General features: G+C 43.2%; 1 protein-coding gene across 2 annotated transcripts in view; it reads left to right on the forward strand.

Annotated features, from left to right (window-relative positions):
- Positions 1-13,366, forward strand: part of RELN (reelin) — a 455,243-nt gene that overhangs the window by 61,535 nt on the left and 380,342 nt on the right. For both annotated transcript variants that reach the window (XM_038377914.2, XM_038377905.2), the window contains exon 2: positions 12,753-12,863. In XM_038377914.2, the coding sequence (XP_038233842.1) occupies positions 12,753-12,863 (111 nt within the window). The remainder of the gene's footprint in view (positions 1-12,752; positions 12,864-13,366) is intronic.

Here is a 13,366-nt window from a genome sequence, read left to right on the forward strand (position 1 = left end):
CACACACATCACTTTAATTATAAATATTTTATTATCATTTTTATTTGCAGTATTCATGCATGCCTTTAAAACAGAGGTTCTCAAACGGGGGGAGGGGGGACGGCATGGAATGTTTCAAGGTGTGTGTCTGTGCGTGTGTGAGAAGCTTTAGGAAAAACCTTACTGCTCACATTTTACTCACAGCAATGAATAACTCGCGAAGCTAAAATTTCTCCAGACATATCAGGTCCTCAGATGGCGCTGTGCATTTGACTCTAGATGGCGCTGTGCATTCTGATGGATTTCTGTTAAGCTTGCATAGCAGTATACAAAGTCGTTGCTATCTGTACGTTAGACTGTTTGACATGATGTGGTGTGCACATTTAATTGTAAGCATAGACCAGAATTGCATTTTTGCTTTTGCCCTTATTACAATGAATTGTTGGCTCTGCTTGAATCAATGCCTTCCTGTTTTTAATATTTTAGTGAGAGTTGTATGTTGATTTTTTTTTTAAATTGGTATATGTTCTTGTGTGGCAGGGCAGGGTGGGGTGTGAACTACTATAGACACAAAGAAAGGGGTGTGGTCAAATAAGGTCAAGAGACACTGCTTTAAAACTGACAGGTTTCAGAGTAGCAGCCGTGTTAGTCTGTATTCGCAAAAAGAAAAGGAGTACTTGTGGCACCTTAGAGACTAACAAATTTATTTGAGCATAAGCTTTCGTGAGCTACAGCTCACTTCATCGGATGCATTCAGTGGAAAATACAGTGGGGAGATTTATATACACACGCACAGAGAACATGAAACAATGGGTTTTATCATACACACTGTAAGGAGAGTGATCACTTAAGATGAGCTATTACCAGCAGGAAGGGGGGATGGGGGGAAGGAAGAAAACCTTTTGTGGTGATAATCAAGGGGGGGCATTTCCGGCAGTTGACAAGAACTTCTGAGGAACAGTGGGGGGTGAAGGGGGGGAATAACATGCATTACGCAAAGTAAAACTATTTCCCCATGTTATTCCCCCCCTTCACCCCCCACTGTTCCTCAGAGGTTCTTGTCAACTGCTGGAAATGGCCCACCTTGATTATCACCACAAAAGGTTTTCTTCCTCCCCCCCATCCCCCCTTCCAGCTGGTAATATAAATCTCCCCACTGTATTTTCCACTGAATGCATCCGATGAAGTGAGCTGTAGCTCATGAAAGCTTATGCTCAAATAAATTTGTTAGTCTCTAAGGTGCCACAAGTCCTCCTTTTCTTTTTGCTTTAAAACTGTATCTGAGTATTTATAAAACTCTTATCACTGTGGCATCTGAGCACTTTGCCAAACACTTAATAAAGCCAGAAAAACCTGGCAACAATTTGACTGCATTTTCTTCTGTTCTTCCCAACAGTTGCATGTAATCAAAGTGTAACTGGGTGGGCTGGCCCTCAAAGGGATTGAGGTCAGCCCCTCTGTATCTTGTCAGGCAGTCGCAGGGGATGGAATTGGGATTGGGCCTAGGCCAGTGGTTGGGTCAGGAATCGTGATGGTAGCCCAGAGGCAGGGATTTCATATAGGACAGACAAACAGACAGACAGACCATGGGGGAGGGGTCTCTAGAGAAGCCCAGAGGGGGCCTGGTAGAACGCCTCTGCTCAGAGGGATCTGATGAGCTGAGAATGAGCGAGCTGGGGCCTGAAGTCTTGATACAAAGGCAACAAAGAAGGAAAACTTGCAGGGGACTCAGGGTCAGAGAAGACTGGGAAAGAGACTCTCCATACCAGCCAGGGGGAAATACCTTAAGGGGCAGGAGCAGAAATCTTGAGAGGATCTACAGCCTTAGAGGTAAAAGACTTGAGGAAATGCCTGGCAGCAGGATCTGAGTTTTGGGAAAGAATTGCTTCAACCCAGGAAAAACTGAAAAATTGGGGTATTGGGGAAAGATATTTTGATCTAAATTGACACTTGAACTGTGTTTTAATAAACTGCACCACAAGAAGGGGTATAATATGACTTGCACAGGAGTCTAGATGGAATTTTTGAGAACCCCAAGAAGGGGAAACTGAGGCAGTGGCAGCCTATGACCCCATATTAGGTAAACCCAGTCAGTCAGTCAGAATAGATTAGTACAATGCTGGAACACTTCCTTAGGTTCTACAAAATAGAGTACACCATGACACTCCTGTTTCATGTAGAGCATGCTGAGTAATAACATGAGAGGACTCCATGTTTCAAAACTAAACTTGTTCTTTATTAAGAGAACTATGTGCAGAGGTGCTGCAATTGCAGTTAGCATTTAGGCCACGTGCAAACAGACTGAATTCCTGGGGTGTCTCATCCAAACTCCTTCCTTCTGCAATCTGTGCAACTCCCTCCAAGTTCCCTGCAAATTGGTGCATCTTGCCTTTTTAACTGTTGCTGTGGTGGTGTCTTGTGCAAGTGCTTGCTGGGGCCAGAGGTTACTAGTACATAGCCACCCTATGGACATGGTCTCTACCACCTGCCCATTGTAGCCTGTTAGGCCTCACAGTCCTTCAGGTATGCTGGTCTTCAAACCAGTCAGCCCCTAGTTTGTGTTGTTGCTGTTGGTGGGTGACTTGTTTCCACCCTGTTGCTGTCTTCATTCTGTTGGTTGGTGTCCTGTTGGTTTGCCATGTTGTTCATACATCTCATTTCTTCTGACTCTACTACGTCAGGTGAGCTGATGGCTGAGACTCTAGGTCCTTCTGGCCTTTGGCCCTATCTGCCTGGGTGTGCTGGCTGTCTGCCGCCACTCTGCAGTATTCTTTGGTTTTGACTCTGTAGCTACCTCATCTGGCCAACTGCAGCTTGGATTGTTGCTTTATGCCATTGCTTTGTGTGGCTATTTGGTGGCTGAACGCAAACATGCTCACCTGTAGGTAGTGACCTCGGGTCCTTAGCTCCTTTGTTGTAGCAGACTGTCTGCCTAGCTTGGCATTCGCTTAACTGCTTCTGTGTCCTGACCATCATTCCTGCTCTGGGCTGCAATAGATTACCTCTCATGGGTCTTAGTTATCCAGCCCATCAGTCCCTGTACTAGGTTACTATCTTGTCCCTGGTAGGGTGTATTGTGATGATCCAACATTTCCAGGTAAGGATCCCTTCCTCTCTTTTGCCTTTGCCATCAGTCTCTTCTGCTGACTCTCCCTGTTGCTTTGTGGGTACGCAAGAGAAGACATTTTATGCTCAAACTCCCATTTGGCACTGAACCATTTGAATTCTGCTGTGGTGTACCCATTGTCTGAGTATAGTGTCAGGCATGCCATACCTTGCAAAAAACTTTTGGTTTCCAGATCATAGTTCTTGCCTGAGTGTCATCCAGATAGTCTACCTCCTGGAAACTAGAGCTGTAGTTTACCGGGACAATATAATTCCTGCTAAAGTAAACTGATCTGTTCTGATTTTTTTCCAGGGTTGGGTTAGGATTTCATGAGGCTGAAGGTTTTCTTCTGTTGATCCCTATACTCTTTGCACACCTCCACTGTTGCACATATGCTCTCATTTGGAATTCATGTCTGTCAGGTAGATGCACTCCCTGGCTCATCTCAGGCATGCCTGTATCCCCAGGTGTGTAGTATGTTTCTCTCTCGTGTCAGCATTTAAATCAGAAGGGATTACTGCTCAATTCCCTTTAAACAAAATCCCATCTTGTGCACACAGCTCATCCCTCACCTGATAATAGGGGATAGCCTCCTGTGACACTTGTACTGTGTGATCTGGCCAGCCCTAGAGTATGAATGTTTTACTGCCAGTAGCAACCCATCCTGTTTGGTGCTGTGTTGGATTGCCTGGTGCCTTCCAGAAGAGATGCAGTGATATTTTAGCATGTTGATAGACTGCCTCCTGTTCCACAGAGCCATCTGTGTTGTACTCTGGAAGTTATGTCCTGCTCAGGGTATCTGCCACCAGTAGTGACTTTCCAGGGCAGTACCTTATCCTCATCCCATTGCACTGGAGTCTCAATTACATGCATTGTAGTCGCTTGCATGAACTCAACAGTAGCTTCTTCAAGATGCTTTTGAATGGTTTGTGATCAGGCTGCACATCCAGCTTGTGCACAAAGGTGAAATGGTGGAATTGTTCCAGAAAGCGCAGCCAGTAGCTCCTTTTCTGTCTGAGCACATCCCCTTTCTGTATCTGTCAGGGATCTACTTGCAAATGTGATGGGCTTCTGGCTTTGCATCTGTGCTGCTCCTAGGCTTCTTCTGAGGCATCACACTGTAGCTCTAGCTGCTCTGCAGGGTTGTAGTACTTCAGGAGTAGTGTCTCGCTTATGATTTTCTTTTTTCTTTCAAGTGCTTGTTTTTGGGTGTCTGACCATTCTCACTCAGCATCATTGTGTGTTAACTGTTTCAAGGGTTCACAGGCTCCTGATAGTCATGAACACATTCTGGAAAGCTAGTTGGCATCCCTATAAATCCCTTCATATCCTTTGGCTGGGCATTTTCTTAATGGCTCTGAGTCTTCAGGGTACAGCCAGAATCCCTCAGGTAGCAGATGCACAATGTAGGGGACTACGGTTCTCCTCAGCTTCAGCTTGTCTGAACACAGCCTAGCATTCCACGCCACCAGGCACCTATTTAGGAGTTGTTGCAGCTTGGTATCATGGTCCTGGATTGCCTCTTCCTTGACATTTCCTTCTGCTACAATATGAATGTCATCAGCTACAGTCTTGGTGTCTGGGAGTACCTCTAGTGCCTGGCTCAGTTTACACTGGAACACCTCTGGGGCCAGGCTAATGCCCAGAGGCCTTCGTCACTGCTTAATTAGTAATGAAAGAGGTGACTAGGATCAAGCAATTTTTTTTACTTTCGTAACTGATGCAGCAAGCCCAGAGGTGCCGGGACTATGAACTGCCAAGCCTAGAGATGCAGGGCTCAGCCCTGGCAAGCCTTGGCACAAATTAAGCACTGGCATTCATAGCCAACGATAACTGCTAAAATATGCAGCAAAGGCTGTCAGATGGCTAGATGGCTCATACAGCTTAATATACCAGAATCCATTCTTCACATCACAAAGAGTGAATGTTTTTGCTCTGGAGAAATTGGGTGTATGTACTCAATCATTGATAATGGGTAGTGACTTCTTTTCAGTGCTCTTTTCATTGGTTTTGGGTTGGTGCAAATCCTCAGTTTAGCTGAAGATTTTCTCACCACTGAGAGGCAGTTGGTACACTCTGTGCTGGTTTCAACAGGTGTAATGATGCTTCTTTACAGGCTTGCAAGTTCCTTCTTCAGTGCCTGCATCTGGCCTACTGTTTTATTAGTCTCATGGCTAAACATGGGGGTCTATTTACAACCTCAGCTTACACTCTAGGTGTTCATCTCTTTGGAATATGCCATTAATGTTAGAATGCTGGATAGGCCCACAGTGACTGTTCTTCCTTCTCTGTCACAATGGCTATATTCTGGAGTTGTACTGCTATCGAATTCATGGTTTGCACTGCCCCACTGCCCAGCAGTAGGTGGTATTCCTGGTTGTGAACTACTAGAACTCAAAACAATAATGCCTTTTGTTTCATTAGTTTCTTATCAATTGTCTGTGTTTATCCACTGGTTTCAGAATTGTTTTACTGTACATCATCAGCACCAGGTCATACTTCTCCAGTATAATATTGCTGCTTATCAGTGTTGCTGGGATTACATTGCAGCTCTTTTAGCAGTCCAGCTGGAATCAAACTGATCATTGATCCAATAGCATAAGTGCAAATATGGCAGTTGAGTGCCTGATAGCCTTTTTCTGCAATGCATGTTCATTGAGAGCCTTTGGATCTGCTAAAGTTACACTGCTGATATCTTCACTGGAAGTCTTGATCTCAATCACTGCATGTACTATTGCTTTTTTTTCTTCCTGGGGTAGCTGTGGCATTGGAATATAAAGTGGTTCTATTTCCCAGGCCCCTTTCACAGTTGTCCATAAGCTGGGCATTTTTCTTTCTGCATTTTGTATTGCTTTTCACTGTATATAGATTGGGATGCCTGCATTCTCAGTCAGTCTGTCTCTATCTTGCATCCTGGGTTCCTTTAGCTGAACCTTCATACTTGTTCTGCACTAGTGGCTGTCCTTGTTTTGATCCTTTCCCAGACAGTTGTTGCTGCCATTGCTATTTTTGAGGCATTTCCATAGTATTAGATCAGTTTCTTTCAACAATCTCTCCTTTAAGATGAAATCATGTGTCCCACAAAAGATCCTGTCTCTAATTAGGGCATCATTAACATCTCAGAGTTACAGATAGATGCCAGAGTTCTCAGCAATGTAATATAAGTATCTATCCCTTCTTCTGTTTCTTAGGGCTAGTCTACACTGTCAATGTTAAAGCATTGCTGTGGCAGCGCTTTAATGTGGCTTGTGTGATCGTGGCACCAGCACTAGGAGAGAGCTCTCCCAGTGCTCTGAAAAAACTACCTCCATGAGGGGCATAGCTCCCAGCGCTGGAGCACTGTCTACACTGGTGCTTTACAGCACTGAAACTTGCTGCGCTAAGGGGGGTGTTTTTTCACAGCTGGATTCAGACACATCCTACCAGGCAGCAGGCAAGAGCTGCTGATCCTCCTAGAGGCCACTGTGGTGCCCAGCTAGCACGAAGCCCTGGGGCAAGGGCAGCAGCAGTAGCAACAGGCAAGGATGGAAAGCAGAATGGAGAAGAGGTGAAGGAGAGAGAATAAGGCAAGGTCTGAAATGCCACAGGATTGGTGTGGGATGGGGGCAGAATGGAGGAGGCTGCCACACCCCCATCATGTGGGCAGTGAACTGTGACTCTCACAAAAAGAAAAGGAGTACTTGTGGCACCTTAGAGACTAACAGATTTATTTGAGCATAAGCTTTCATGGGCTACAGCCCACTTCATCGGATGCATAGAATGGAACATATAGTAAGAAGATATATATATAGAGAGAGAGAGAGAGAGAGGGAGAGGAAGAGAGGCTAATTAAGGTGAGTTATTATCAGCAGGAGAAAAAAACTTTTGTAGTGATAATCAAGATGGCCCATTTAGACAATTGACAAGAAGGTGTGAGGCACAGTTCATTATGTGATCTCTTCCTCGACCACAGCAGATTGTAATGTTACAATCTAGTCCATAATAAGTATCCTAGATAAGAGCTTGATCCTGAGGGATGCTGAATAAGGGTGCACAAATTGTTGCAATTCTAGAGGTCAGTGATTCCTAGTAACTGCTGCTGAAAATCTACTGATTTCAGTGACAGCGAAGAGGACTATGTGACTCCCAAAATCATTGAACCCAAAGGGTATCTCAGGCCGCAGAAACAAACTAAAACAAAACAAAAATACCCCCCACACACACACAACAGTGAGTCTCACTGGGTCAGCTGACTTGGGCTTATGTTATGGGGCTAAAAATAGCAGTGTAGATGGAGCTTGGGATCTGAAACCCAGTAAGGAGGATGGGTCTTAGGGCCCAGGCTCTGATACTTTTAGCCCCAAAGCACAAGCCTGACTGATCTAGCTTCTGAGACTTGTTGCTTTGTGTTATTTGTAGTGTAGACACCCAGAGTCATCTCTGTTTAAAGAGTTGTATATTGGGTAATATACAACATATTGATGAGTCAGTGAATCTAGACATTGAAGGCAAAAAGACAATCAACTGTTTAAAAAAGAATTAAAGGCATGCCTTGTCTTTTTTCTTCATAAAATATTGGAAATATAGATGAAGCATAGCTCCAGTACTACAGTGATGAGTGCCTTAGAAATGCCTATGACTAAATACAATTTGAAAATCTGATCTATCTCTTGTGTGATACTATTACATCCAGATGCAGTCTGCTTCCAGGCAGCTTCTTGGCCATCTGATTGTCCCTTGTGATACAACAGTTGCAAGCGTTGCTTGAGCTTTCTAGTTCTTAATTCCAAAGGAGGCACCAAATTTAAGTCTGATTCCTGCTAACATAAAGGCCACTCATGGGAAGTCCTCTTCTAAGAAACTCCTGAGAGAAGCTGTCAAAAATCCTCTGCTTCCCATGAAATGTACTCAGCAGCCCTCTAAAGATGCTCAGCATCTTGCAGGATCAGACCTATATGTATACATTTTATTATTTAGTTGCTATTTATTACATGTTTTGAAGATGTAGAGCTCTGCTTAAGTGCTGACCATTATTGGTTGTTTCCTGGACATTCAGATTTCAGGACACCTTATCAGAAATTGGAACTGATATATTTTATTTACTATAATCCTGTGGAAAAATAGTATGTGATCATGTAATTCTGGCATTTTCTACCTTTTCGAATACTTGACCGTACAATCTTAATGTTCATCTAACATCGTTTTTTGTGTGAACTTCCTAGGTTTTTAAAAAAAGCAAACTGAAAAAACAAATTCAATTGTGTGGCATCATATTGACACCCACGTGTGTCATTGGCAAGGTTGGAACTTTTATATCCACTACACGGATCTCTCGCATTTGAACTAATAGAGTAACTGTTTGCTATAGTAGGTTGTCTTCCTCTACATGACTGACACTAGAGGGGGATAAGGTACATGCTTTGCCAGTGGGTTTTATGGCTATTTGCTGACAGTAGAGGAATTGGGAAACTCAGGGATCTTGGGCTAAATGGTTAAAATTTGGCAAAGTTATAAGCAACCGAATACAGGGTCTTTGGGAAGTGTAGGGCAACCTTAATAATCAGCAATGCTACCACACCTATCTATACTTCTGGCAGACACTATTGCCCTTCCTAGGGTCTCTCCCAGGATAACTGGGTCAGAGTCATAGGTGCCAACTCTGTGGGTGCTCCAGTCCTGGAGCACCCACGGAAAAAATTAGTGGGTACTTAGCACCCACCGGCAGCCAGCTCCACTCCTCCCACTCCAGCACGTCCCATTCACCTGTGGCCCCACCGATCAACTGGTCCCTCTCCTTCCCGGTGCCTCCCGCCCACCATGATCAGCTGTTCTGTGTTGTGCAGGGATGGGGTGTGCTCAGGGAAGGGGGCGGAACTGGGCAGGAAAAGGTAGGGTGGGAGTGGAGTTGGGGCGGGAAGAGGTGGGGTGAGGACTTGGGAGAAAGGGTGGGGTGGGGGTTGGGGTGGGGCCTGGGTCAGAGCGGGGCGAGAAGAGGCCAGGCGGGGGTGAGGATTTGGGGGCAGGGGGGAGGGAGTTGAGCACCCCTGGGGCCCAGAGGAAGCTGGTGCATCTGGTCAGATTCTCTGGGAAAGATATCCTGCTCTCAGTCTGTCACTCCCTTTTTGGTCACTAGGCTATCTGAGGGTAGGTGGGGGCTTCCTGTGTGGAGCTATGACCTGTTTGCCTATGAGCTTCCTTCTTCCAATGACTTTCTCACATGACTCTCCTCATTGCCCTGGTGATCTGTGTGTGAAGAGCGAATAAAATCAGTTTCCCCCTCTAGCCCCTGCTGATCTGTTTCCCTTCTAGGCAGGCTGCCAGCAGCTTTTGGCAGCCTGTTCGCATTCTCAGTGGCAGCATGTGGTGGCATCCCACCACTCAGCTTGATTGGTGCCTGCAGCACAGTTCTTGGAGGCAGCCCAGAGGGTCCCAACTCCCCAGCTGCAGATCCATGGCTCCTCACAGTAATGTGGCCAGGGAAGTGAGAGGTACATTTCTTGCTCCCCTGGTTATCCCATGAGGAAGAGTATTTTGGTGGGGGTGGGGGGGAAATAAAGTTGAGTGAAGGGATTTCCTACACTCTTTGCTAGGTACCCACAATCTCTCTCAGGCCACTGTCTCACAAAACGGCTGCAGCAGTGAGATAGCCACCACTTGCAGGGCTGAGGCCACTCCCTACCCCCAGGTAGGCCTTGGTCTAGGCCAGGGGTAGTCAATTATTTTTTTGTCAAGGTCCAAATTTCTTGGTCAAGATATAGTAAAGGTCCAGACTCCAGAGACAAAAATACTACTCCCCACCCCAAACAATAATAATGATAGTAATAAGTAAATAAAAAGATTGTGGAGTCTGTTCAGAAATGTCTGATTCAAATTTGGCCTGCAGTCTTCCTGTTGACTACCCCGGCCTAGACTTTAATTCCCACTCCACCCTCCTCCAGGCTGCAAAGAAATGCTGTTGACTGTTTAACAAGCAAGCCACTATATGGGCTGAAACAAATGACTGAAAAATGATTATTTTACTGCTGTTCTGGAGCACAGAAGGTAAAATAATGTGTAATAACAAGTCCCTGTCCCTGATATCAAATCATAGTCCTGTACTTTGGGCTGTATGTTAGCATAGCTTTCGTATTCATGATTGTTAGTACTAATATGTAATACAACATACCGTATTTCATTTGAGATGAACTATTTGATGTCTTCCCCATTGGATTGAGCTAGGTCCTAAAAGAATTGTCACTTACACCTTCTGAGAATGTCACTCTTATTATAGTCTCTTATAGAACTAATTCTGAAATTATTCTACAATGTATTACAAATGTATAACAACAATTTAGTGCTCCATTAAAAAGTGTTTCAAGGCAATCCGCAATTTCCCACGGGCTTAATGGGGAAACCATACTGTGTTGGATACTATTTAGCAATGAACATTGATCCATTACATGTACACGTAAATTGGGGATTGGTGATCACGCAAATGTGTCCAAAATCAAATATGAGCATTGTAAAATATCCCTTCTGTCCCAGAGAGAGTGCTCACCATTTATTCAAGAAAGAATAAGGCTGCCTCACAGCGAAACAAAATGGCAGCAGAGAACTGGCCCAGTGCCCTTACTCGATCAATGCTTTTCACCCACTGTTTAGGAGTAAATTAAACACACTGGATGTTAATCCTCTAGTTAAAAACCAAAACAGCCTTCTCCCTGTCATTTTTATAGGTCCTACTAATAAAAAATAACAAACCCTCAAAACAACTTGTATGAATGTGTACCACAGATTAACCACTGAAGACTGATGATGATACAGCCAGAACAACAGACTAGTCCTGCTGCTCAATGTACTAGGAATGTCTTAACATGACACTGATTTAAATGGTTACTGGACAGAACCCTGAACCAACACCTCACCACCTACCCCCACTTCGGTTACTGAGTCATCCCCAGCACATGACATTTCTAGCAGGAGTAAGAAAGGAATACATTGGGGTGGAGAGTATGTTTGCCCTATCTGGCCAGATATTTAGAACCAAAAAAGTTTGGAGGATAAGGGAGTCTGAAGTGATCAGAGATTACAGTCCATCGTTGAGCTCTGTGTATGAAAAGGTGGGTGGAAGAGAACCTGTAATAATTACTAAGGTCTCTATCTTGCAAAAGGTTTCAGAGTAGCAGCCGTGTTAGTCTGTATTCACAAAAAGAAAAGGAGTACTTGTGGCACCTTAGAGACTAACAAATTGATTTGAGCATAAGCTTTCGTGAGCTACAGCTCACTTCATCGGATGCAAAGTTGTGTGGGACATCAATCAACTCAATGGAACTCTTCACTGTTGCAAAGGTCTGCCTGTGTGCACCTCTTTGGAGGAACTGGGCCTTTGATAGCCTCTAAGAAATTGCCGGTCTTTGTTCTTTATACATAGCTATAGGTGTAAAACATGCTTTACAGACACTTTGGAAAAAAGGATTTTACAAAGTAGATTACAAAGAAACACCAAGAGGGGGAGGAAAATTTACCTGATATATGGTTTAGTTGCTTGCTTTAGTTTTTGTGCTTTACGTTAGTTCCATTTTAAAAAAATATATAGGTATTTGGGCAAGTGTTAGAAACTGTCAGAAGAAATGGATTTTTGTCAATAGATTTTAAAAAGGCAAAGGAGGTTGCATGGCATTACGGGATCAGTGAGGTCATTCCAGGCATAGAGGCTATTGCTATGTATATTGCATTTACATAATAGAAAAAGCTTGTCACTTAATAGTTCTGGCCTTTTTAGGATAGAACATTCAAGCAGATTGTATAAAGGATTTTCTGTTTAAGTTGATAACATCTGATAAGACATCAAAGCAAAAAACTGAGGATGAATGTTTACAGAATAAACTGCAAAAATTGTGAATTGTTGTTGTTTTTTCAGTGTTCAATGCCTTCCTAAATAATATGCATTTTCAGCTGAAAATTGCAAGTGTCAAGAAAATCAGGACAATGGTTTAACTGATATAGCTAAGAATATTTTTAAAAATTATCCAGTGGATTATTTTAATACACTTGGTCTGTAATGACCTATGTGCGTACATGATTTAACTGCTTAATACACTAAAGTGTATCACTATTGTCATGTAGCACACATTTGAAATCCAGAAAGAGTGATACTATAAACCATAATGATTTTATTGCTTATGTCATTTATTCTGTGCTCTTGACAGCCAGTTGTAAACCACATGTTCTACTGACGGTGATGTTGAAATTTTCTAAAAACCAGTTCATTTAGTTTACAATATGAGGTTTTTTTGCCTTCTAGGAAAAGGAGCTTATCGGATAGAGATGAGTGACCTTTCTGATGTTAATTTCAAATCCTGATGCTGTAATTCTCAATTGTGTCAACCATGTTTGTGAAATTTACATTTGCAAACTAATTTACAGTCACTAAATCATTTTATATGTAGTGAGAGTATTATTTCAGGACAGTTTCTTACACAGAACTGAAGTTCATTATTTGAGCTCCAAGAGTCTGCTACTCTTATTTATCCAGTTGCGCTTCTCCATGAGAAGAACCACTCTGTGTGTGTGTGTGGGTGTGTATGTGTGGGGCAAGGTTTTTAGTCAATGAAGTAAGGATGGCAGAATCTTGTCCATAGAAAGAGTACAGAACTCAGCACACAATTGAGTGGTCCTTACAGAATTTTTTTTATATCTTTCATTTCAGTGACTATTTCGACAAGTACATTCTTTGATGGCTTACTGGTAACAGGACTCTATACGTCTACCAGCGTTCAGGCTTCACAAAGTATTGGGGGCTCTAGCGCTTTTGGATTTGGTAAGTCTAATGTGATTAACAAACCTAGACTTGTATTTGTTGTAATTCAAAATATTCTGCAACTCAAGATAACAAATATTTAGTTTTGAAGAGAAATTAAGGTGAACACAATTATTTTAAATAAATTGATTTTATATTGAGTGCTGGGACCTGATCCAAAATCTATAGGAGTCAATAACTTCCATGAGCTTTGGATCAGCTCCTTAAACAGTGTGTGTGTGTGTGCAAAAAAAAAAAGGAAAACCAATCAGAAAGTCTCCATCCCAAAGACATGCCTTAGATGCACAGAATTGCGTGCATTCCACAGAGAACCAATTCCCACAAGAAGACCCTGATTCTCTCACACACGACACTACAAGAGTGGTCACCTTTCCCTTACTGGAAAGGTGACCAGATACTCCTTACCTCTGGAAATATTGAGCTGCTTTAGAGAGGAAATGATCTCTTCTCTGCTGGCACTGTTTTCACAAACAGACACACACATGAGTAAGTGATACATAGCA

This window comes from Dermochelys coriacea, chromosome 1, assembly GCF_009764565.3.
Source record: "Dermochelys coriacea isolate rDerCor1 chromosome 1, rDerCor1.pri.v4, whole genome shotgun sequence".
NCBI lineage: Eukaryota > Metazoa > Chordata > Testudines > Dermochelyidae > Dermochelys > Dermochelys coriacea.